The 26,351-nt window shown below is 43.9% G+C and overlaps 1 protein-coding gene across 7 annotated transcripts in view; it reads right to left on the reverse strand.

Annotated features, from left to right (window-relative positions):
- Positions 1 to 26,351, reverse strand: part of NFATC2 (nuclear factor of activated T cells 2) — a 134,942-nt gene that overhangs the window by 57,497 nt on the left and 51,094 nt on the right. For all 7 annotated transcript variants that reach the window (XM_065566006.1, XM_065566005.1, XM_065566004.1 and 4 more), the window contains exons 5-6: positions 24,950 to 25,122; positions 11,341 to 11,481 (exon numbers count right to left, since the gene is read on the reverse strand). In XM_065566006.1, coding sequence (XP_065422078.1) covers positions 11,341 to 11,481; positions 24,950 to 25,122 — 314 coding nt within the window. The remainder of the gene's footprint in view (positions 1 to 11,340; positions 11,482 to 24,949; positions 25,123 to 26,351) is intronic.

Below are 26,351 nucleotides of genomic sequence, written 5' to 3' on the forward strand. Positions count from 1 at the left end.
GGAAAATACATTTCAAAACCATTGGAATCTATTCAGTTCTGTATTCTGTTGAAGGCTTGGTAGGAGTTTATTTCTGACCCTGAACACCTATTTCTAAAAAAGGGGACATAATGCACTGTAGCTAACCCTACTTTCATGATTTTTTCACCCCTTTATCATCATGTTTACTAAGTCTTCATAAGCACATGAGAGTGGCAATGAAGCCCCTATGTGCCCTGTTACCTAAAATCAGTGGCTGCTCTATCCCTGAAAGGACATGCACTTGAAAACGCATTGCCATTACTACCCAAAGACATAGTAGATGAGCCCAGCTCCAAACCAGCTCCTTGCCAGGGTCCACATAAGCAAAGAGTCTCTTGAATTCTGTGTGAGGATTTTATATATAGAATTCGGACTGCCTAGCTGAAGGGCCAGCAGATCAACTAAAGAAGGTAAATGTAGCTGGATTTAGACCTCTAAGCCACAGTGGCCTTGATAGCCGACTTCTCAGTTTTTACCGGCGTGGTTCCCTGTATTTGTTCATTTAATGGTTTGTCTTAGTTGGCAAGTCGCTAACATACAGTGCAGTGAAATGTTCAGGAAATAGCTGATTTTTGTACTGCTTCAGGGCAGTGAGCTTTAGCACTAAGCCCTGATGAGAGATCTGATTGTGTCAGCACTCTCTGTAGAAATGAATGAGTTGTTAGAAGAATGTAATTCTACCTTTCTAGCCCAAACCATGATCGGACCAAAAGTCTTGCTTCAAACTTTGGGGGAAAATGAAAGTGTCAATCTGCATTAGGAAAACTTTGCATGATCCTCTGCAGGTCCCTTGTAGTTGTTTTTCTTAATTAGTCAAATAAGTTTTCTCGAACCAGTTACAGCCTTTGCACATTATTCACGATCCGTTATTCATTACGTTAGATTGTTAACTAGCAGGAAAATGAGCTTTCTGCCTTAGCTGAGCTGGCATGACTGATGGACTGAGATGATTCTCTTCACAGTTCTCACCAACTGAAGACTAACCGTATTATTCTGTGGATTCTATAGCAGCTGGTAGGTGATTTTCAATTGAAAATGTACATTGCCTTTTAAGGATCACATCAAATATTTAATGGGACACTGTTAACTTTTCATCACACAGTAAGCCCACGTCAACTTCTAAAGGAATTGAGCATAGCTGGTTGGACAGTTGCTTCATCACTAAACATCTATATATAATTGCCTCTGGGCTTGGCTATTCACAGTGCTTCTTGGAAGCGCTTCCAAGATGCATGAAGATTAATATGTCTCTGACTTTTTATGAGCGGGCGATAGGCTGCCCCCCACCCCCCATCGAGAAGACCCTAGAAAATTTTTCAAGATGCCCCGAGAACAAAAACTATCACAACTTTGCCAACTCCACTGATGGAACAGAATCCACTTACGGAATGTTCAGAAACGTCCTGGGAGACACTGTTAGGGGATGGCATCTGATCTCAGCCAATGGCATTACTCCGAGTCACTCCACAGATAGTGAGGTCAGAATGTGGCCCTAGGCAGTGCTCCCCGGGAGCTTCCACTGTCTTAGAGATAACTCTCAAAGTTAGAGTTACTGCAGCTGGAACACATTTAGAACTCACCCGAAATGGGCCACTTAGTTCTTCATAAGGGTTGAATGCTGTGGATTTTTTTGTTTTGTTTTTGTTTTTGGATCAAAACTCCCATTGCGGTTCATAAAGATGTGTTTGTGGTGAGCTGAAGCCAGTGCTTTCATTTCACTGAGGACTTGAATTTGAGTCATCAAGGCCAAAGATACATGTCAGGGTCTGGGAGGTAAAAGGCCAGTGAATTAGTCATCCACCATTCAACCCCACCCCAAGTCTGACATTTGGTACAGTGAGAACAAGTCTTAGAGGAGCTGTCCCCGAGTCTATTGTTTAAGGAATTCGACTTGAGTTGCAATGAAACAAATACAGTAGTTGAGTAGTGAAACAGCAGGGGCAGATTGTAGTTCCAGAGCTGTTCCAAATAATTCCTTAGGCCAATTCATGGAAATATACTTCATTTTTTTTTAATAAATATATATCATACACATATTTCTATATTTTATTAAACAAAAGCTCCACTCAAAATAAAACCACTGGGAACCTCCATATAAGAAAATGAGTCACACCAGGATGCGATGACTAAGTGGGAGAATGAGGAATTCCACTACCCACGCCAGCATTTTATACGATCAATTTGCTTTCAACAGGTGATGGGAGCTTCTCTCGCTGCCTTTTGTTTATTCCAAGAAACGTCTTTTTTTTTTTTTTTAAATATGCTCTTTAAACAATTAAGTTTCAAAGCTGAATAATCAGGAACAGGCCTGCTTCCACCCAGAGCCCCCATAGTAAACAGTGAGCCAGGGAATCCAAGCCAGTAGTGGCTGCCTGTGTTAATAAGGATTTACCAGCTGTAAAATTCCAAAACCTTGTGTCATACGGGGAAACCTTCCAAAACACTGGATTCCACTGTGTCTCAGTGAGTCTCTCACAGCTATGGCAACTCAGCTTCTGCAGCCGCATTTTTAAAATATAAATATATACTTGGTGAATGTATCCTTAAATTCCTCCCCCCCGTTCCCCCATTTTGCAGTGAGGTTTTGGGATCCCCGCTTTAACATCTGACAACTTCCCCCTGGAGTGTGAGAATGCTTGGGGCGCTACACATCACACCCAAGCTAAAGCCTGCAGCTAGAACGGTTGGCAGTGCTTTTTCAGCAACTGTTAGATTGAGAAAAGAAGAGCGTTCCATTTACCAATGAAACTTCCCGTCTGCTCAACAGAAAAAAGGCAAACTTTAAGCTGCCATGAAGGCCGACATAATAAGCATGTGGCATGTTGATGGCTGATGCGCCTCTTCAGCCAAATGCTCAAGCACTGGCATTTATCAAGGCATCTTTGTCTTTCTTCACCCAAAGCACTGCCCTCTACAGTTCATGCTGAAACCTGACCTCTTTTGGCAGCAAACCCTCCCAGCTGGGCTCTGGGCTACACTCTCAGTTCTGCAGATACCTTTCTTTGGTGGCGTGCAAGCCATAAGGAGAGGAGATTAACTTGTAAGGCAGTCGGTCACCTTTAACTAATATAAAAAGCAAGGGGGGACTCCCCGCTCAGAGAAGTATAATTTATTCCCCTGAACCATCCCGCTGCTCTGCAGGGGTATATTGGGGGAGGATGTGCATCCAGAAGCATCCAGCCTTAAAAGATGGATTGCAGTCACAAAATGAGAGGACCAGAGAAAATCCTAGCAATCCGGTGCACTAAGAAAGGAGCAATACTAGCATTGTAGCACATGTATTTCATATAGTCCCTGGGAAAAATCTTGTCGATCCATAATCAATTGAGTAATCCCATGTTCAAAGGTGACAAGCTCAGATCTACTGAGCCTGTTGCTTTTCCCGGAGTCTACAACTCCTTTTCTGGCCTCTTCTACTGAAAAACTGAATCAAATTCCTGTTCCTGATGCTGAGTTCTGGGTTCAGTGAGTTATGGAAACAGACAGTGGTGTGTGTGCATGTGCATGGTGAGATTCTTATAAAATCAGAGAGTGGTATGTTAAACTATAATCTCTTTAAGTCATGTTCTCTTGCTCTGGCCACTCAAAATTTAGATTTTCCCATTTCAATTCCTTTGAGTTTGAAATTTGCTCTCAGAATTTACTGGGGCTTCCTTGGAATCCTGCAGGTTGTTCTCTAGGGTCAGAAAGCAAACCTTTCTGCGGGGAGAAATGGAAGTGCTTTATTGTGGATCCTGAATTTTCCAGGGTGTTGAACATGGCCTGAAATTTTTGTATTTCCCTTGGATGTTTTTGAGGTGAACAGAGTGATCATTAATAAACTGCGAGGATTATTAGAAGGTAGCTGTTCCCCTTTTTCTCACCTACTTTAGACTTAACACTACGAAAAAGAGAAGAGGGACATTGCTCTAGGGCAGAGAGTGTCTTCTTTATACTTGGACACAATAGGGCCCTCCCTTGACTGGGACTCCAAGGCATTACTGCAATATAAATAAATAACTGCACATTTGAATTAATGGCACAATTGCATGCATTTCCAGGCCATAAGTTGGAACTGTGAAAGTAAAACTTTAGCATTGGAAGGGCATGTGCTGCTAGTGGTTTGTGCCTGAATCTATGAGAGTGCGTGTGTTTAAATTAAAGGATGTTGGCAGGTAGGGACTGCAGAATGCCTATGTGCACATTCTGGCAGGGCTCTGCACACCAGCAAAAATGTATGTCACCGAACAGCACGCCAGTTACAGCAAAGCACAGAAGGGCACTTCCAGAAGTGGCCTTAATTAGGGCCAGATTTTAAGAGCAACATCTGAAGCATTCATTTGGATTCAATGAGAGCTGGAGGTGCTCAACAGGATTTAGCCCTTGATGTGCCCATGTCCAGCTAAGGCCCCACCAAAAAAATTGTCCTCAAGGTGCCACCATGTTTAGTTTCTGTCCTCGCATGGTTTCTGTACTCCCCCCTTCCCCCCGCCCCCTTTGCAACCTGGCATCATAGAGCTAAAAGACCTGATGCTCTGAGATGCTGAGAATCCTGAACTCCCATTACAAACTGAGCACTTGCTGCTCCCACTGACTTCAACTGGAACTGAGGGTCCTCAGGACCACTAGATGTCAGGCTCTAAGTAAAGAGATGTCAGGCTCTAAGTAAAGAGAGAGTTAAGATTGAGCTTTTCTTATTTGATCAGCAGCTGTTCATTTTAACTACATTTATAGTGGCAATCCACATTTCCTCAACTAGAGGCAGAGATTATAAAAGCCACAGTTTCCTTTAAACTATGGTAGACAGCTGCATATATTGCATTTTAGTAGGATTGACAACAGGCATCATTACGTCCAGTTTATCTTCCTCTTTAGAGGAGAAATACCAAACAATAGAAAATGCCCCTACACTCACCTGCTTTGAATGATACGCTCCTGGAATATTTAAAGAGTGCAATCCTTGACAGAAAAATTGCTGTAAAATCTGTTATTTTTACAATTGCCGTGATATGTTTCTGAGAACTGGACGTACTTGCCCAGTGTCAGCGTACTGATGTGTGTGGTGAAGGCTGTGCTGGTGTTGTTAGAAATCAGCAACAGAAATAGCGCAAATGAACTCAGTTGTTTATTATTAGAGGGCAGTGAGGGATGGGTATTCAAAAAACTTTGGCTTGCGTATTTGCATGTCTACCTATGTGTGCAGGCATAATTACTTTGTGCAAAGCAGGCAAATGGAGCACAGATGGTTTAATAGGCACATTTGAACATGCAGTCACCCATTTTATGTATACAATCAGGGACTTCCTCACATAAATTAGAAGAACATGTATATGTGCACAAGAGCAGTTACAGTAGTTTCTGTGACAGCTATACCCAAACAATCTCTCTGACATATTGTGGATGTTCAGCCACCAGCTCAAGTTAAGTGTGGCTAAAACACAGCTCTGAACTTCCCCCCAAAACATTCCCTACTACCTCCTTTCTCAATTACTAGGGACAACACCATCATCCTGCCCATCAAACAGGCCTATAACCTGAGCATCTTCTTCAACTCAGACCTCTCTCGAGATCCTCACATCCGGGCTATGGCTAAATCTTGCCAATTCTTTCTGCATAACATCTCTAAGACACGGCTTTTCTTATCCCTCCACACAGCTAAAACGCTCATCCAGGCTCTTTATCATAGTGCATCTTGATTACAGAAACAGCCTTCTCTCTGGCCTTGACAAGTGCAGACCTGCCCTGCTCCTATCCAATCAGAATGCTGCTGCAAAGAGCATTTTCCTAGCCTATCACTTTGGTCAAGGCACCCCTCTCTTTGAATAACTCCACCAGCTCCCGCCTCTCTAGCGCATCAAACACAAGTTGCTTGTATTCACTTTCAAGGCCCATCATAGCCAATACTCACCCTACCTGGCATCTGTCACTCATGACTGAGCTGTTGATGCCAGCCTCCATTGCCCACTTGTTAAATTTTCAAGCAAGCCCTTTGTGTTTTCTCCCAGGCTGCCCCCTACACTTGGGAGCAGCTCCCTGTGAACATCTGCACAGCTACCTCATTATCTACCTTCAAATCCTTCCTCAACACTCTCTTTTGCTTTGAGCCCTAAAAAAACTTGACAACTATTAGGCTGCTGGTGTGCAGAGAGCACAGCCTGTCATGCTGACCAATATTGTCCCACTATTTCCCTCTGCTCCCCTGTCTGCCTGTCTCCATCTTTTGTCCCTTGTCTTATACTTAGCTTGTAAGCTCCTTGGGGCAGGGGCCGACTTTTTGTTCTGTTTGCACAGTGCCTACTACAGTTGGGTCATAGTCCATGACTGGGGGCTATGGTGCTATAATAAAGAAGAACAGAGCAATGAAGAGATATGCTTCTTAACAGAGCAGGGACTTTCCTTTTGGATTCACTGTGGTGGGGTCACTGAGACTGGGGTCTCAGCGGAGGTGGTGGTGGGGTCACTGAGACTGGATGTAAATCAGGATGAAAAAACTATCCACTTTTGTAGCTACCAGGGAAGTGCAAACTGTTTTTGCCTAATTTGAAGCCTGCTCAGATATCATGGGTTGCAAAGTTCATCTAAAAACTTTAACATTATTAGGTTCCCATTCTGCATAGGGCAGACTGTGGGAAGCAGAGAGCAGCAGAGAAAATTTCTAGTGGGCCAAATTCTGCTATTCCTTACACTGGTGCAAGCAACCCTGTTGAAGACCATTTTTTTACTCCCACTGGTAGGGCAGGATTATCGCCTGCAGTATTTTTTGTAGTCAAGCGTCCCTTGCATGACATAGTGAATTCTACTGAGACACCTTCAAAAATGAAGCAGCAGACTCTGTATAGCTTCCTGCAGGTGGAATGAGAAGAGGGTTGGCAGTCAGGGAGTCCTGAGCTTTCATCTTGGCTCTGCCACGTCTTTTCTGTGTTGACTCTGGCAAGTGCCTCAAGTTCCCCCATGTGTACAAAGAGATAATATCGACCTTGCAGTCATAGATGATTCATGCCTCCCCATATGAGGAGGGGGGGGTACAATCTAAAGGGGAGGACAAGTGACCACCCCACGTGTCTACCCTGCCCAGTGACCCCTCCTCCCCCCGGCCCTGCGCCACCATGCTCTCCCCGCCCCATATTACCTGCAGGGTGAGGCTCTGACCTTCTCTCCCTGCACCTCCCCCTCTCCCCCACACACACATTCAGCTACTCTCCCTGGCAGCCATGGCGGGGACAGAGGCCAAGTGAGCCAGAAACATGCTGGGGGGAGAAGGTGTTCCTGCTCGCTTGGCCCCTGTCCCCAGCAGCTAGGGCAGCAGTGGGCTGCTCCCCGCCCGGACCCAGCTGCCAGGGACAGGGGCTGAGCGAGCCGTAGCCCCTCCCCCGCAGCATACTGGACCCCTGTCCCCGGCGGCCAAGACTGGGCAGCCGCATGCAGCTCTTTTGAAGTCAGTTGGTCTCCATATAGAGTCAGGGGTCCGTGTATATACATTGCTACCGGATTGGAGCCTTAGATACCACAGAGATGGGAACCTCAGAAATGTGAAATAGACAAACTCCAGGGGGAGAAAAAAATCAGGACTCTGCTGTCTGAATCTGGAGGGTTGGGGAGATTTTTCTTAAATGGACTTTAAGCATCAGTGCATCAGAGACCTCAACATCTGCACCAAGTTCAAAGGGCACAGAGGCAGCCACCTCCTCTCCCTATACTGTATAGCTGAGTTAATGAAAGATTTATGGTGGATCTACTCCAAAGACATACACTTTCCATTTGGGTTGTTCTTCCACCTCCTGCATTGTCCTACAGATGATTCATGATGTTCATGTGGCCACCATAAGAGTTTGGCAAAGGAAAACACCATGCATATGTACGATTCTCCCACAGGAATATGAAGCTTTCCTACCACTTGCAGAAAGCAGCAATAACCAGCACACAAAATGGGAGTAAATACAATGCAACTGAAGGCATGTAATTTGCAAATTACTACATGGTAATTAAAACAAATCTAAAAGGGAAATTCCAGAACTTTTTTTTACATAGATTTTACTAGTAAGATCGAGGCTCAACCAAAACATGGACAGCCTTGAATTTCTGGACTTTTGAAACCCTTCTCCAACATTGGAGCCCGCCTCTACCAACGTCAACATAAAAAGAATAATTTGGCCTCAGAAAATGAATTCTTATCTACAGAATCACTTGCTCCCTTATCAAGTTTTATAGACTCAAGTATTATATTTACTTGAGTTAGAACCAAGTAAGTGCAAATCTTAACCCACTTTCAGCCAGATTCTTAACTGATGTAAATCAGTGTAGCTCCATTAACTTCACTCAGATATAATGCCTTACGCCAACTGAGGATCTGGCCCTTAGTTCTGAGATGCCTTCTTAATAAAAGCATGCAATGCAGTACGTGGTTGAAGCTCAAGATTACAGTGCTTAACTGTAGCGCCCAGCCACTGAAGTTCACTTCCTGCTACCATTTCCTGTACCAGTCTTAAAACAACAGTCTTTTATACAGTACTGGTTAGTGAGTTCATCAATTTGTGTTGTGGTCAGTACAACAGAGCAAGCACCGGTTATTTTAACATTGCCAGCCAAAAATATTTCAGCCTATCACCCAATGAGTTGCCCAGGGAAAAATCTATGTAGTGAAATAGTTTGTACACAAAATCCAGTAACATTTACCATTGTTCCTTATGGCATATTGTATGTTAGTATCAAATATGGGTAGAGTTTCATTTCTCTAATGATGAATGTTGAGTTTTCTATAAAATCCAAAGAAGAAACTGAAAGGTCATCTCAGGAATGGCAAATTTAGGGTTTCAGTTTAGAGAGTCAAGTTTAATTTATCACTAAACACTTTAATAGCCCTTTAGCTCTGTTTCTTATTGCACACCAGGTCATACATCCTCAGTTCCCAGTTCAGTGGAGAGACTGGCCTTTTGACCCCACATCCAAATACACCCAGATTCTGGAGTGTTTGCAATTCAGATCAAAATTGTCAGATTGAGCAAATCGCAGATTCACAGCTGAAAGGGTTCATTAACATTTCTCACTGCATGGAGATGTGTGTGCTAGTCTTTTGCCAAAAAAAAATTCTGATCCTCACCCCCGCTGGTTCTGTCAGCTGGATTGCAAGGGCGGCCTGAAACTTCACCTTTTAAGGATCACGTCATCTAAGCATGTTCAGAGCAGTTGTACACACTGTACAGTGTTTAAACGCCCATACTTGCTAGTGCCCTGTTTACACTAGCACTCCCACTCTTGTTAGCATCGATGGAACTGAAACGGGGACAGCCAATGTGGGAAATTTTTGAGACAATTTCCCCATGCGGACAAGGCCCATGATTTCACAAAGTGAAACTCAGAGATAATCATACTTTCCCTTTGTGCTGGTGCAGCTTAATTCCTTCACAAAGATGTAATCCTTGCATAGGCTCACTAGGGCAGCTTAGCTATCTGAAAGCAGAAGCAACAATGACGGGGGCACCAGAAAGATGCACAACCCACCTACCATGGGTTTATTTTGGCGTTGTTTGCTTCTGAACAGCTTATCAGTGTTTCTTATGAAGATCAGAGCTGCAGCACTCAAGCTACCCCTTTAAAAAAATATTCTTAGTGTTTCTCCAGCAGCTTGCACCCAAGGATCTCAAATACTGTTATAAACATTAATAAATTAGGTCTCACACCCTCACTCTGAGGCAGGGGGTTGCATTATCCCTCTCATTGTTTGCTGGTGCTCTCCTGTCTGCTTGTCTCCACCTGTTGGCTCTTGTTTTAGACTTAGACTGTAAATTCTTTGGGGGCAGGGACCATCCTTTTGTTCTATATTTGTACCGCACCTAGCACTATAGGATCCTGGTCCAGGATTAGGGCTCCGAGCTGCTCCAGTAATGCAGGTAATTATTAATACTAATAATTATGCCCATTTTACAGATAAGGAAACTGAAGCACAGAGGCCCTGATTATCAGAAGTGCTGAGCACCTGCAGCTCCCACTGGTTTCAAATAGTTGGGAACAGAACCATCCTTCACCTTCCCATTCCATGCCTTAAGCACAAGAATCCCATCCTTCCTCTCTTCTTGGATGGATATTCCCTACATCCTGCTATTTGGAAGGTACATCTGGCAAGAATTAAGGCATGTGTTGAAACAGATCCAAATTAATCTCAACATCATTTGCTTGGGGTTAGCTATGAAGATATGAGCTATATTTTTGCTCTGTTATCAAAAAGACTTCCTTTGTGCAGTCAGTTTGTAAAAATGGTACACAGTATTGGAAAGATTTTCAATCCCATCACATTCTGTTGTTTGGAAGGCACCTATTGTTCCACTACCCACACACCATCTCCATTAACTGTCTCATATTTTCACTCTAGTAGTACATCCATGCAATGCCAGTCAGATAGCAGTACATGGCGTTCCACATTCTGATGGATGGGGATCATCCCAGGTTGAAAACATCAATCTCAGACTGACTTTAGGTCTTTATTCTTCTTAGAGTAGATGCCCTTAGATTTCATGTGGTCAGAACTCTTGTTTGTTTTACTTTCTAACATCCATTTTGGTCACAAATTTCTCTAGAAGTCCTATGAAAATAGGGAGAGGGGTTTTCAGACGCTGCTTCAAAATGGCATTGAGAGGAGCCATTAACCCTCTTTAGTCACTGCAAAACAGCTAGCAGTGCTATGCTACCAAAATACTCTCATGCACCCCAACAATTCACGGACATTGACGGAACAATGGCAGCACAGCAAGGAAAGAATCAACACACAGGCCTAATAAAAAAAAAAGTAAACCAAGAAATTGCTCTGACTGACATTAAAATTTCCAAGGAAAGATTGGTGGCCCATAGACCGCTGGTCTCTCCACTAAATAGCAACACACTTTCTGATGGTGTGTGAGCGACTGAGGCTGACCTCACTTTTATTTTTAATTAAGTCCATATTTTATTGGGCAATTACTGGCCCTAGCCTTAATTTCCCCCCCAAAAAGACAATGATCATTAATCATACCTGTTGTATTAAAATTATACGCTGCTCAAGAGTCCCAAGCCCAATTACTCTTATGAGACCTTGGGCACATCACTTAATCATTCCATGCCTCAATTTACCCAACTATAAAATGGGAACAACACTATTTGCCTTATCTTCCGAGGACCTGTCACAGATATTTACTCCCACGAGTAACTTTACTTATATGATTAGCTCCAGTGACTGGAATGGCTTTACTCACGTGAACTTTAGTGGGATTACTCATATGAGTACAGTTATTCATAATGTGTGACATATTTTTAGGATCAGTTCCTAAGACTATACATTTCATCAGAGAAACACTGCAAAATCTGCCTTACCTGACGTCTTCTCAGTGAATACAACTTTAGACTCTGCTGTGAAATTCTGACCAGACAGGATCATCTGCTGTCCGCCGTAAACTAGGCAGCTCTCAATATCTTGTCTTTCAACCATTGGAAGCTCATGAGCAGATCTTTGGGCTGTGGACAAAATGCAGACATGAATGAAATCAAATATGTTTTACCAGGACTTTCCAGATCTTCACAGAACTATCCACGGATTGATCTTGTCATCGTTACCATCCTCTTGCTGCCAAAGGAGCTTCTCTAAGATGCTAAATTTAGGTTTAAAAAGGAAAAATAAACTTACTCGAGACCTTTTATTTGGAAACATTCGGGAGCTGGCTCCAAAGTTGTAGCTGTGCTGGCCTTACTCCTTGTCCTTGACAAAGGACAGCTTGGATGAATGAGCTGGAGCGTGCCCATGTCTGTTTCCAAATAAATGGCCAAATTTTAAATCCTCACACACTACAATCCTGGAGCCTTAACATTCCACCTGCCAGAAGGATTCCACTGAACAACACTGAATTCCTTTTTTAGAAAACCAATACAAATCTCCATTCCTTTCCAGCAGGACAGACAACACGAAAAGGCTTCAGAACAATTCGTTCACCAACATCAATGCACAACTGCTGAGTACACGAAGCCCTGGGTTTGTACCCTCAAACAGCTGCTTGGAACAACAAGATGGGCCACTGCATGCACACAGCACCAGTGGCTTCAGCATGGCTCTGCTACATTCTATGACCTTGTGGGGTTACTTGCCGCTGCAGGGATAACTGAGTAACAGGTCTATGCACTACAGAAAGAGAAAATTTTAACATAACAGGATAAACAACAAGGGAATGACCAGCCGAAGGAGGATCAGTGTGGAGATATGTTATTGATTGATGCCCATCTATAACAGAGAGGGTGGTATCTACAGGATGGGGCAAGTTGGGACCAGATGGGGCCTAGACCAGGAATATTTCTCCACCTCTCTGGATTTAGTTATCCCAGTCAGGCAACTGGGGAGACTAATACTTTCCTGCCTTGCAGGAGGGAGAGAGAGAGAGTTATGAAGCACATGAGGCTCCTCTATAGAAATGTAATATAGCATCTTCCAGATCATAATCATCGATTAACATGAGTTAGAACAATTCATATGGGCAGGAAAAAAGCTTCTAGGAATCACGTCTCCACCACATTAACCTGTTTCCTCAAGCAAGCCTGCTTGGTCACAAACAGCAGTATCTGAAAAAAGCCATGATCCAGGAGTCCTTCCCCAGAACAGACATCTGGAAAGGATCAAACACCGTCCTGGGACCAGGCCTGGTGTTTAGCCCAAATGTATTTGTGTGTGCAATTTTTTTGCAAGTGATACTATGGAGGCTGGGTACAGGCTCAGCTGACAAACTCCACCTCCAATCCCAGAATACACTTTATGCTTATTTAAAAAATATAGTTTGGTATTTATCACAGTAACTGTGTCATTGTAAATTTTTTTTATTTTGTTTTGCTTTGAATTTAGGACAATGCCTTATTGTGCCCATCAAATGTATTATGACAGCTGGACTAAGAAGATGCCAATGAAGAGTATCTATGCAGATAACTTTCACAGAAGCTGTTAATTTCTTCCACATGGCTGTATGATTAATCCCTTTTTTTAAATACTCAAGGTTTTGATGAGTTCATAATTGGATTTATCACAAAGGCAGATTTATAGCCCTGAAAGCTTAAGAGTAAATAATAGTCATAAAAAACCCATCTACTGCATTTAAAGGAGGACACACTTAAACTTCACCTGTGGCAGTAGTATGTCCTCTCATTCAGTCCAATGTTGTGTCAGAATGAAGGTGTGATGTTTCTTTACAGGGTCGCTATAGGCCTCATTTTCAATGGAGCCCAGCACCCACCGCAGCTTCCATTGATTTCAGTGTCTGAGGCAGGAAACCTTAAATCCAGTTTCCTTAAGGGCACATGCTTACTCCGGCTTCTGGGCCCTGCAGCTACAACTTTTTCTTTTAAAGGGGTCCACAGAAGGTAACAGATGCACTGGGATGTGTTCATGCATTCCAAGCCCTAGTTTTCCTTTATGGGCACCTTTCATTCTAAAGTACTTTTCACACTGGCCCATGCAACTATGTATTCAAAATCCACACTTGATTTGCCCATGCAGGTTCAGCAACTGTGTGTGTGCAACTGCATACACAAATCGGCAATTACAGTCATTTCACGCACAATCAATTACCAATGTGCACATGCAGCGATCATAACTACATGTATAAATTAGGCCCCCAGTTGCAAGTGAATTTTGTGCGTGCAACTGCACCTCTGGTTCCTCTGAAAATTGTGCTTATATATTGGGATCATTTTGCCCATCATTGAAAGGCTGCCATTTCTGAGGGTGGAATGGTGACTATGCCCCCCCCCCCAAACCCTAAAATACTATATGACAGTTTAGGACAGTGAAACATTCCATATCTAATTAAAACGTCAGGATCAGAGGATTAAAAATTTCAGTACTAAGAGTTTCAATCACAGGGTCTGGTTTTTCTCCTTGAGGCAGGCATAAGGTTAATGGGAGCACTAGGGGAAGAGGTGAGGTCATAGTGCATAAAATGGTTTATTAACATTTACCTGTATGCATCCAGCTGCCATTAAGTTGTTTGCAAATTGAATATTCTATTATTAATGATTATTTACTATTATTTTTGATGTATTATTTCTCCCTGAGCCACAACTGTAATGGAACTGGCAAAGAAATTAGGATCTTAGCATATGCCATGTTTTCACTCGTAAGAGGACAGAAGTTTCACTGGTGTATTGCTTCCATAGGATTATTGTTTTCCTTTGCAAAGAATATCAATCACCAGTAAATCCCCTTCCTCTAAGGCTCACGATGGATGGCCTGTATGCAATAATTTCACATTATTTCTTCTTCTCCCCCAGGGGTCGGCACTTCATAAAGTGACCTCCAGCTACTGTAGTTTATGAGCTTGAATAAATAAAACACTGTTGATTTAACCAGTTGGGGTGTTTACTTTCAATAGCAACTGTTACTGACATAAGGCAGCAAAGCAAATGTTAAAGAAATACTCGCACTTGGCCTGAAGCAGCGTGTCAACCTATTAAAGTGTGCATTATTTTTCTATTTTATTTGACTGTCTGCAAATCAAGATGTCATGGATCCTCAGTGCCAAGAAATACAATACGCCCAGCGACATGAGAGAAAAAGAGAACGGCTCTCGGGGGGGGCTGTGCTGTGCCTCTGCGAGCCCCAGCCTCCCAAAAGGGGAGGAGGGAGGGAAAGGGGGAAGCAAATGGCTCCACGTGCCACGCTTCAGACGAGCAGAGCACACGACAGGCAGAATGTGTTCTGGCAGGAAGGGAGGTGGCTCCTACATCTTTCTGGTGGTGCAGCCTGCTTTTCTCATTCATATTCATAGATCCCAAGCCCAAAAGGGGCCATTGGGATCAGCTAGTCTGACCTCCTGCATAACACAGGCCAGAGAACTGCCCCAAAATAATTCCTAGAGCAGAGCTTTTAAAAAAGCATCCAACCTTGATGCCAGCTAATGAGGAAGAGGGTGAGTCCATGCCTCCCCTAGCACTTTGGGATGGCTAGCAATGCCATAAGGATTTATGCTGCACTTAGGGTGCTTGTGGATTGGGATTGTGGCTGACACCTGTGCAGGTGTGCATGGGTGCGGGGAAGCTCCTTGCACCTGCTCGCTTTCCCCTTCCTCCTCTGTCCAGATGCAGAGAGCCAACTACCATCTGCTCCTCACAAGTTCCCTGCAGAAAAGCTGGTGGTTCTTTGTACGAAGAAGTTGGAAGACAGCAAGTGGCTCAGAGACCTCATTGGAGACAATTAACCCTTGAGATAAGCACCACTCTGGGCCCGATCCTGCCCAAGTTGTTAATGGCTGTGTAGCAGGCAGCATTGGGTTCCAAGTGACAAACTCTAGTAACGCCTTACAAGCATTATTTTAAATAATCACCGATCCTTCCAGCTTTACCCGAGACCCACCTCCCCCATCACCCCAAGAGGTGCCGCTCTTCTCTTCCACTTTCACCCTGCAATGCCTCACTTTGGATAAGCAGATCTAGTCCTGCTTCAGGGTCATGCTTCCTCCATTGGCTGGGAGGGCTGCCAAACATTCCCGTTTTCCCTGACTGCTGATGGGAGGATGACAATAGCACAGCGATTTGTGAGGTTCCAAAGTTTGTTTTAGTCCAATGCACAACAGAAACACTCAGATGTTTTCACAAAAACGTAACTGTGTCAATTTGGGGAAAGCGAGGTGTGCGGGGGAGGGTGGTTTGGGGGCTAGGGCCGTGGCCTGGGAGACCCAGAGAGTGTGAGAGTCTCTCTCTCTAACCTTCCCAAGGAAAACTTCATTGAAATCCATACATCTCGGGGAGACATTTCCACTTGGGTGAAACAACATATTTCGGTGAAATTTCATTTAGCCAAAGATGTTCTGACCAGCTCTTGTACTGACTCATTCTATGACTAAACTTCATTGAGTCTAACGCTTGCCTGAGTCCCCAGAGAGGAACTTCCTAGGCATTCTTTGTGTGTGTGCCTGGTGGGTGTGAAAGGAGCAGTGGGATGGAATGGGAGATGTGAACAAAATCACTAAATTGATCTGCCTCTTGGGAGAAGTAGACTCGTGGGCTCGCCCTGGGCAGCACCAATCCAACCATCACATAAGGAACAGACACTCTGCTATGTACCCAGACATGGCTGGATCCTGTCCCCTTTTCTCTTGGGGCCTGTTCCAGTCTAGCTGCAATAATTCCTCCAAGAGCTTATCCTGACCTCCAAGAACACCTATGGAGAAAGAGTCCAAAGAACAGCTACCAGGGCTCAGTTACATACCCGAATTTCAAACTCCTGCAAAGTTCAGGTTGTTTGGTCCCAAACTTTTGGTTTGACCTATTATCATGAGGTCAGCTGCAAAATTCTGATCTGGTGCTGGGTTTGCATTTTGATCCCTCTCAAACTCAAAGGTCAGCGGTTTTTCAAATCAAGGTCGTTGGCTTGGGGCCATCCCTACCTGAAAGTTGAAAGGATTAGAGGCAGGATGTCTAATGAGGAAAGTCTGAAATGATGATCTATGCATGGCTCCAATGGAAGACAGTAGACATGTGCTAGGATAGTACTGGAAAGGAATGACTGAACCTTACAAGATTTAGAATAGAGGCTTAGTATGCAGAAGATTCCAAAACCACCTGGAAGCTAAACGTGCAAAAGCTTTAGATGAACAGTTCAGAAGCTCAAAAGAAGTTTGGCTTGGAGCTGAGTTTTGGATGAAGGTTCAAGTGTTCATTCCTATTTTACCTGACCTGGTTTGCACAATCTGTAGGGCTTTGCAGGGAACCAAAAGTAAGAAGAGAGATTATTCGGACTGGTCAAAAGGGACAAGGAGGCAGCGATGAATGGAAGTAACGAGGAAATTGAAAACTGAAAGCGAGATGGTTTTGGGAAACATTGCTGCCACAACTTCAGTCAAGCTCCCGAAGGAGCTCCACCAAAGCTCCATCCAAGTAGAGCTCACAAGAAAAATTGGACACTTGAGGAATTACAGCCTGGATCCACATTGCAATTGTCCCCCCATGCAAACTTCAGGCATCCCCTGGACATACCCACCCTCCCCAGTGTTTCAGCCAGCCAGAGTTCACCTCAGCCAGCCAGAGTTCACCTTAGCGGCAGGCTTTCAATTAACTGATCCAAACAGGTTCCCCTGATTCCCAAGGCTCTTGACTCGGTCCAATGCCATATGGGGGAAAGGGAAGACAGGAATAGATGACTGAGGTGATGCCTTTTGGTGCTAAAAATATCTGATCCTATAAAATTCAAACTAAAACCTGAGAGCAATAGGAAAGGCTCAACAGAGGCATAATTGCTGTGAAGCAGCAGAACAATTCTTCCTTCTCTTCTTAGAGTGAAACTTAATGAGCCAAAGTAAATATCTCTTTCCTCCTGTCACACTGTGTTTATTAACCACAAGCTGCTCGCCTGAGGCAGTGTAGACGTTAACAGAGCTCCTGAGCCCCATGCCTAGTTGAAGCACGAATGTTCCTGAGGAGACTTCAATCCAACAATCACAGTCACAGAAGCACACCAAGCCTTCTGGGATATATGCATGGGAAGGCTGCAGGAGAAAGGGGACAAAGGCTGGAGGCAGTGCTTAATTTGTGCCAGGGCTTTCCAGGACTGAGCCCCGGCACCTCTAGGCTTGGCATTTCATAGCCCGGGCACCTGTGCCGTGTCAGTTCTGAAAATAAAAAATTTGCTTGGGCCCCAGCACCTAATTGCTGGAGCCCTGGCACCTCTTTCATTACAAATTAAACCCTGCCTGGAGGGAGATCTGGATTCTGGGATTTCCATGAGGAGACTAGGGATGGGAGATAATTTCAATAGAAAGGGTGGGATATTCTGTTCCCAAATAGGAGTGAAGGGTGGTGAACGGTCTATGTGAAAATTGCATCTTTCGTTAAATCAAATCAATCAATCAATAAAATAGCTATGTTTCAGGACCTCAGGGTTGCAGTGAAAAGCTTGAAAATATGACCTAAGTACACCAAAAAGGCTAAAAAGAAGAAGTCAAAGAAAGAGAACCTAACAGTGATCTAAAAACAAATCAAACTTTGGGGCCTGGCTGTGTTCAGAGCTTCGGATTTGCAATGCTGCCCTGTGTCCCACACTATTAGCCTGCGCAAGGCTAAATGGTGCCATGCTACAACTACCTTGGAAAATGGTAGGGAAGTGCCGTTCTGGGAGAGCAATGTGGGATGAGAACAGTTTAGAAAGCATTTGTTGCCAGCACAATTGAAGGAGCAGTTTGCACAGGGCCTTTCGAACAGAAACAATGCACAATAAATAGAGGGCTTGTTCATGCCCTCCCTTTGCACATTACTGTTTAAATGAGACCCTTGGGGAGAAGGAGTAAACAGCATCGGTGGCAACAAAGTGAGTTAAGAATGGTACTTTCTATACTGCAACCAGCTCACCAACCCAGCACGTGATTAATGACAGGAAAACCATGGCCTCGCTTCACTTCACTGCAGAGTAACTCTCTGGGTATGCACAGCATTTCCTTTTAATCCCTCATGGAGGAGAGCTGCTGAGATTAACCTTTGCTCAAAAGTTTATGGTCTGCATAATGCATTGGGTTGTTTGCTTACACTTGCAACAGCATCGTGATGGCAGGCAGCAAACGGGAGTTTACTCTCACACCAGGACTTTCAGCCTGAATCTGTGGGTATGCATTATCCCACTGTCTGCAGCTCCCAGCTCCCAGGCCGAATTCTGCCAGCACCCACTGGGGTAAATATGGAATTGCCATTGCCTAGATTTACACAAAATGATGTTGAAAGAGGCAAACATTATCTCTGTCGCAATGAAATTTCCAATTCTAAATTTTGAAAAGGGAATTTTTTAAAAACAAATCCTATTATTTTTTAGCAAAACCCCCACAAAATTTCAAGGTATGTTTTTCTGATGCTAAATTGGTCAATTTTCATGAAAAAAAAAAGTTACGTTTTTCAAATTTAATTGAGAAAATTTGCAATCATCTTAGCACTCATGCTCCATTAAAGGGACAAATTAAACAATCTACCAATTGTCACCAGATCATTTGTTACTGCTTTTAATCTCTATAAACTAAAACCCTTCTAGCCTGTCACTGTAGTCTGATCAGCTGGGATTCATAGCTGGGGAAAAGCAATAAATGATTTGCTAAGAGGAAGACAACATTTTTTAAACTGACTAGCTCTTTCTATCATAGTTATTAACATGCCATATATTATAAACTGAGAACATCTAAATTTATGGGAAAATCTACTAGTAGAAAAGGGAAACTGATTAAAAGGAAACAAAATCTTTGATCCTATTTAGTGGAATAAAATTAGAAAATCGGAATAATCTAAATTCCTCAGAAGAACACGGTATTAAAGGAAGAGGGTTTTTTTAAACAAAGCAACCAACCAACCACCTTATAAGAACAGGTTTTCAGAACTCTCTGTTATGTCAACTGCAATCATTGTAAAGAATTTATGAGGCCGGCATAACATCAGCTAACATGGACTGCATAATAAAAGAGCTGCAAGAGACTTCAAACTAGACTAACAAGCATCTACTAGAACAGAAGCTGTGACATAGCTTGAATGGTATTCATGAGTCTTGCATTCATTTCCCATGAGGGATTTTTTTTGTTTGCAAGAACCTTTGATAAAGCAAAATGCCAATGTGTCTCAATGCCAGAAATGATCATGAGGCTACCTGGAAATCCCTCCTTCTCTTTATAGAAGTTTGAGTCAAGGAGCAGAAAGAAAACCATCTGACTCAGGTGGCCAATCACACGCCAAGAGTAAACTTCAGCCAATAGTAAAAGATGCCGTGCAAGCAAATGGGCTGAAGTAATTTCACAGAAAGGGTTTGAACAATTCTGTAACATTGGGCAAGTGTCTAAAGATTCAAAACTGTTCATGGATGAGTCACAAAGAGGAAAAAAGGAGGGAGGATAGACATATTCGCTGAATAAGCTTTTCATGATGGAGAGTTTGCCCAGCTCTAATAGCAGCTATGTATCCAGAAATGTCATGCTGAACCTAATATAGAATCATATTTTGGCACTAAAGAAATTAGGGCTCCGATTTTCAGAACCAGAGACCAGATTGTTTCTTATGGATGAGCGGGCCTAGATGGGTGAAAGCACCCTTCCACCTCTGTACCCCTGCACAGCAACGGGACACAGTCACAGTCCAGGGCAACGCAAGGACTGCATTTTCTGAGAACCCCTGGGCTTAGGGTTGCCAGGCATCCGGTTTTCTACTGGAACACTGGGTCAAAAAGGGACCCGGGTGGCTCTAGTCAGCACCGCCGATCAGGCTGTTAAAAGTCTGGTCAGCGGCGCAGCGGGGGTCCGGGGCTAAGGCAAGCTCCCTGACTGCTCTGGCTCCGCGCAGCTCCTGGAAGCAGTCACCTGGTCCCGGTGGCCCCTACGCACATGGACAGCCAGGGAGGCTACGTGCGCTGCCCCTGCCTGAGTGCCATCTCTGCAGCTCCCATTGGCCGAGAACCATGACCAATGGGAGCTCCTGGGTGGCGCCTGCGGGCATGAGGGCAGCGCGCAGAGCGTCCCTAGCCAGTGGCCACCCATGTGAGTAGGGGGCCACAGGGACCTGGCTGCCACTTCCTGGGAGCTGTGGTAAGTGCTGCTGGAACCCTGCACCCCAACCCTCTGCCCCAGCACGGAGTCCCCTCCCACACCCAAACTCCCCACCAGAGCCCACATACCACACCCCCCACACACCAATCCCCCTGCCCCAGCCTTGAACCCCTTCCTGCACCCCAAACTTCTCATCCCTGGACCCACCACAGAACCCAAACCCCCAGCCGGAGCCCTCACCCCCACACACACACCCGAACCCCCGCCCCCGCCCGGTGACAGTGAGTGAGGCTGGGGAAGAGCGAGCGATGGAGGGAGGGGGGATGAAGCGAGTGGGGGAAAGGGCCTCAGAGAAGGGGCAGGGTAGGTGTGGAAAAGGGCTGTTCGGTTTTGTGCGGTTAGAAAGTTGGCAACCCTACGTGGGGTGCAAGACACCCCTGTGCACCAGGCAGAGTATGCTGCACCTCCTGAAATATTGTGGTAGCTGGCACACTCCCACTGTGCATCCCACAGCCCACTGGGGTTGTTGGCTCTGCACTACATGTATTACTCAGCTAGGCCCTAATTCAGCAAGGTACTTAAGCGTGTGCCTAACTTTAAGGACATTGATTTATGTGCTTAAGTAACTTGTTACATAATGGCCCTAATTTGTGCATTACATAACCACATATGCAATGCACAGGTGACTGACCAGTGTGTGCAGGCACTGGGATCGTGCACGCACAATCACAATAACTGCACGGGCATATTACCTGTGCAAATGCGCTCACGTGCAGAGAGGTTTGAGGGCTGGGGGAACAGGCCAGGTGAACACACTGCTATGTGGATCCACTGGCTATAGATTTCTGCGGACATCTGGTACAGATGTAGGGGCTAGTGCAGCATCAGGGCTCCACAGCCTGTAGGGGAGGCTTCCTACCAGCCCGTGTAGAACCCCCACCAGTGCCACGCCCGTGAGGGAGCGGATTTAGCCACAAGCAAACGTTAACGGTTGCTACAATTAACAGTGCAGTTTAAAATTCCTTTGCCTCATCGATTGCTTCAGAGTAAAAGCCGCAGCCACAAAAGTCACTAGCTGCTGAATAATCTAGATGTCTAGATACAAGGTCCCTTCTGAGACATAATGGATCATTTAAACACTGCACAAAACGATATCACTTCTTCATATCTTTCCACACATCCGCCTTGGGAGAAACTTACTCCTAATGATATTTTTGAAATCGCTCCTGAATCGGACATAGGTGGGATGGAATAAGACCTCCCCATGAAAGGAAGGTTTCAGAGTAGCAGCCGTGTTAGTCTGTATCCGCAGAAAGAACAGGAGGACTTGTGGCACCTTAGAGACTAACAAATTGATTTGAGCATAAGCTTTCTTTGGCTACAGCCCACTTCTTCGGATGCATCTATTCTATGCATCTATTCTATGCATCCGAAGAAGTGGGCAGTAGCCCACGAAAGCTTATGCTCAAATCAATTTGTTAGTCTCTAAGGTGCCACAAGTCCTCCTGTTCTTTTTTCATGAAAGGAAGATACTTCTACAATTCAGTGATTCACAATTCTTGCTTCATTGCAGTCGATGATCTGCTGACACCAATGGGAGTTCTTAAGCAGGATCAGCCTCTGTTGAGGTGGACAGTCCAGCGTTCTGTCACAACTGGCAGAGCAAATGACCAGTTCACTTGAAGCTGCTACATAATGATGTTCCCCTTGGGGACATTTTAAACTGCTGCTGGATATGGTGGGTCTGATGGGCGGGTTTATCATGGACAAGGACTCCCAAGTGGCCAAAGGGAAAAAATAACAGAACAGTGAAACCACATAAATACTAGATGTGGGGGTGGGGTGGGGATGAGGATCTGACCCAATAAGTATCCTGGATTGCTGCATCCATGGTGACTCTACACTTTGTGATGCTGACCGTGTGATTTGAGCTAATCTGAGTCAAGGATAGAAGGTGTAAGTCAGCCGGAACACAGCTTTCTCCTTCATTGTGTGCTTTTACCTGCTTTGCTAATATTGCTGGTTTTCCCAAACTAGGCTGCGGTTAGTAACTGGTGCTGCCATTTGTAAACATTGATAATTAAATACCGGACATTAGAAATGGAAAAGACTTATTACTCCTAATTATCTAGTCCATCTCATCAGGCCAATGCAAGCTGGCTCTCTAAAATACATTACAGTGCTTTGTCCCAGCCAGGGTTAAGTTTCCCAAGTGATGGGGCTTTCTCTTTTTCCCTTGGGGAAACAAATAAATTTTTCCCAACAGGAACTTTAATTATTTATAATAGGAACCTAAATTTTCATTGTCTCAATTTAATTCCAATAATCCTAGTAATAAGCCAGCTGGGCCAACCTCTGTCTTCTTGGAGTTTACATCCTTCAAATATTTTTTAAAAGTTTTCATGTCACCAGAGTAAATGTGTAGCCAAGTCGAGCAGGCCAACATTTTCAAAATAGCACAGGTGCTATGGCAGCAATTCCACGGGCAAATTGAACATGCATGTGCAAAATGGTGTATGCAAATAACCAGCTCCCTGATTGACTCCTACAATCCTGTTGACTGTGTGCACAAATTCAATGCAAAATTGTGGATGGTTTTAAAAAATGTCAGGCTGCATTCTTTTCTAAAGAAAGCATTGTTCTTTGGGCGGGAGCCCAGACACCTGAGTTCTGTTCTGTGCTTAGACACTGACTCACTGTGTGACCTTGGGGCAAGTCACTTAACCACTCCATGCTCATTTTATCTCTCAGTAAAGTGAGTATAAGACTTACCCTACCTAGCTCACAATGGTCCATTGAAGCTTAAATCATTTTGAAAATTGCTTTGATACCTTTGATCGCTTTGATATATGATCTCTTCAGATGAAAGTAACTAGGGAGATGTAAAGTTCCACTCACCTTCCCTCATCAACCAATCTTCCTTCCCCTTGCCCACTCTAGTCACTTTTGCTGCTCTTCTCCAAACCGGCTAACACCACGATTAAATTTGTAACACTTGATTTCTTATCACAAAACTGCTTCTCCTCCCCCACAACACTTACACTAATTGCTCTAAACAGAGCCTGCCTCTGAATTATAAAACACATGGTGGCCTCTTCAGTAACCTCCTTCACATGGCTTATTACAAAACGGTCTTTGTTCACGGACATGAGTCATGTAGTGCAAGAGTGAAAACTGTTCATGGTGTATTTGTGAAATCCCCAAACAATCGAGAAAGCTCCCATTACCAACAAAAAGTATCACAGGATGCGCTTAGGCCAGATAAGTAGGTGGAGCCCTTCCAGAAATGACTCTGAGGATTGGGTGCACTTTATTAGAGACCTTTTCATGGCCTACTGCCTATGGTTTCTTAAAGTCCAAGCCTGTCAGGTGCTGAGTGTCTTTAACTCCCATTAAAACCAGTGGGAGGTGTGGGCTTTTCAGCATCTTACAGGATCTGGTCCTTAAAGAATCAAACTCATACACTTTCCTCCATCTCTGTTATGTTCCCCATCATGGGAATACCAGAAAACCAGGGGCTTTTCCTGGTTTGTTCTTGTGCGCCTCTGCTGTGCCCCCAAGCTTTTAGATAAACTAAATAGCTATCAAAGATGAACCCAAGCTTCAAAATCCAGATCTCCATTGTACATACTCCCCTTCAACACCCCCCCCCCCACCAAAAAAACCCAAAACCAACAGCTCAAGGATTTTCAGCTCTGCAGATTGGGGTACTCCATAACGGAAATAGAGATTAACCACAAAGTTAGGATCTGATCTAGATTCTGATTCCAAACATCCCAATGTCTGTGAACATTTGGATGCAGAGTTTTCCTTCTGGCATCTTTCTACTAAATACCAAAAATGTCTCTAGGATAGATTAGGTAGGTATGTTAAACACACACACACACACACACACACACACACACACACACACACACACACACACACACACACGTATAGCCACTACATGAGCACAGATGCAGAAAAGAGGATGACCTATCAGTCAGAAGGATCCAGCAACAAGGAGCTAACGTTAGGTTGGATTTTCAAAAATGCCTGATGGGAATTAGGCACCTAAGCACTTTTGAAAATCCTACTATAAAGCCTTTTCTACTCCCAAAGTTAAATGCTTCTGCCTGGAACACAAACCCTATAGCCAAATTCTGCCATATGCTGACATTGGAGACCGTGTACATCTCTAGATCCTGAACCTGCAACTGTGCATGCCTGAACAATCCTTGCTCACTGAGAAATCCTCGAATTTCAATGAAACTACATACATCAGTAAGGATAGCTTACATGAATGAGAGCTGCGAGACCAGGCCCCTGATTGGGAGTCAACCAGTGAGAAAGGCAGAGCATCTGCACTTTGCCAAACGATGTGTACTCTACGTGGGATGTGCTAATTTCCCTTTACTGCATTCTGGTTTATAAGGACAATGAAATGTAACGGGTAGTGGGCAACTTACAGCATTCGATCGGATTAGATGCCGCTTGCAAAGAGACTATTCTGCCATTGGATTCAGGGATGTGCACACGGAAGACAAGCCGCACCCTGGTGTTCTTCCTACCAATGTCCGTCTCCCCCTTCCGCAGTTCAATGTCCGCGTTCCTCAGCTTCAAAATCCCTGCACAGTCAATGCTGACAAACAAACAGAAAACATGTTGTGTATGTGTGTCAGTGTTTCTGCTCTCAAACATTTCAAAGACATTTGAAAGACAAAAGAGGGCTAAACCATTTTGCCTCAATGATTTTGAAGAAGCAAAGATAAGAGAAGCCCTGAACTCTCTTTCCTTTTGTAATGTAGGTATTACAGTTAAAATGTTTTGAGCAACATGACTAGGCAGTTGTGCATCTAATTTGGGACTGCTACATGTGTGCAGATAGCTAGTTGCACACCTAAACTGTGCAGCAAGTGCAATGCTCAGATACTATGATGATTAACAGGATATCAGTACATAGATAGATAGAGTAGATAGGATGTGTATATAATCATGGTAACTGCACAATCAAATGAGACACACAATGCATGCAAATTCTCCTGAAAATTTGTATGTACAAACTTAAAACTAAAATAAAATACATGATGTACTATAGGGGTTACAACATAGGACTGGGTGTCAGAATTCTAATTCCAGCTGTGATACTGGACAACTTTGGCAAGTAATATTCCTTCTGGGCACCATATGTAAAATAGTGATCACTCTTCCCTGCACTACAGAATTGTTACCAGGCATTTGAGATCCTCAGACTGTACTACTAAGTGTTGCAGGAAGCATGGCTATTAAAAAGGTATTTTAACCGCAGCTTTAAATGCAGGTTTTATTCATATAAAGTTAACATCAACAGTTTGGAGACTTGGATCCAAAATCTGTTTCCTACAAAAAATATTTGGTCATGATAGTAGCTTATGATTTTTTGCCATGCATATTAGTTTATTATTGTAGGGTTGCTCATGAAGGAGTGGCAGTTTACCCTCATTTTGGTTGTAGGTTTGTTTAAAGCTTGGGGTGCTGACTTTTATTTATTGATGTTGAGGTGGGAGGAGAGAAAGGGATGATGGAGCATTTGTTTTGGAAAAAAACAGAAGAATCATGTGGATTTTGCGACAAGGTACAGTTTTTAAATAAACAGGGTAAGGTTTGAGCCTCTACCAACTTTGCCCATATCCATTTAAAATGGTGGACTATTCCCTTTCTCTAAACCATCCTATAGCTGTTTGGAACATATTCAAGCTGAAATTTAAGATTGGCTTTTCTGTTGCTCTATTTATATATTACAAAGATAAGGGGAGGGAGTATGGCCTAGTAGATAGAGCACTGGATTGAGGACTCAGGAGATCTGAGTTCTACTTCAGGCTCTGCTGCTGG

Source organism: Chrysemys picta, chromosome 13 (genome assembly GCF_011386835.1).
Source record: "Chrysemys picta bellii isolate R12L10 chromosome 13, ASM1138683v2, whole genome shotgun sequence".
NCBI lineage: Eukaryota > Metazoa > Chordata > Testudines > Emydidae > Chrysemys > Chrysemys picta.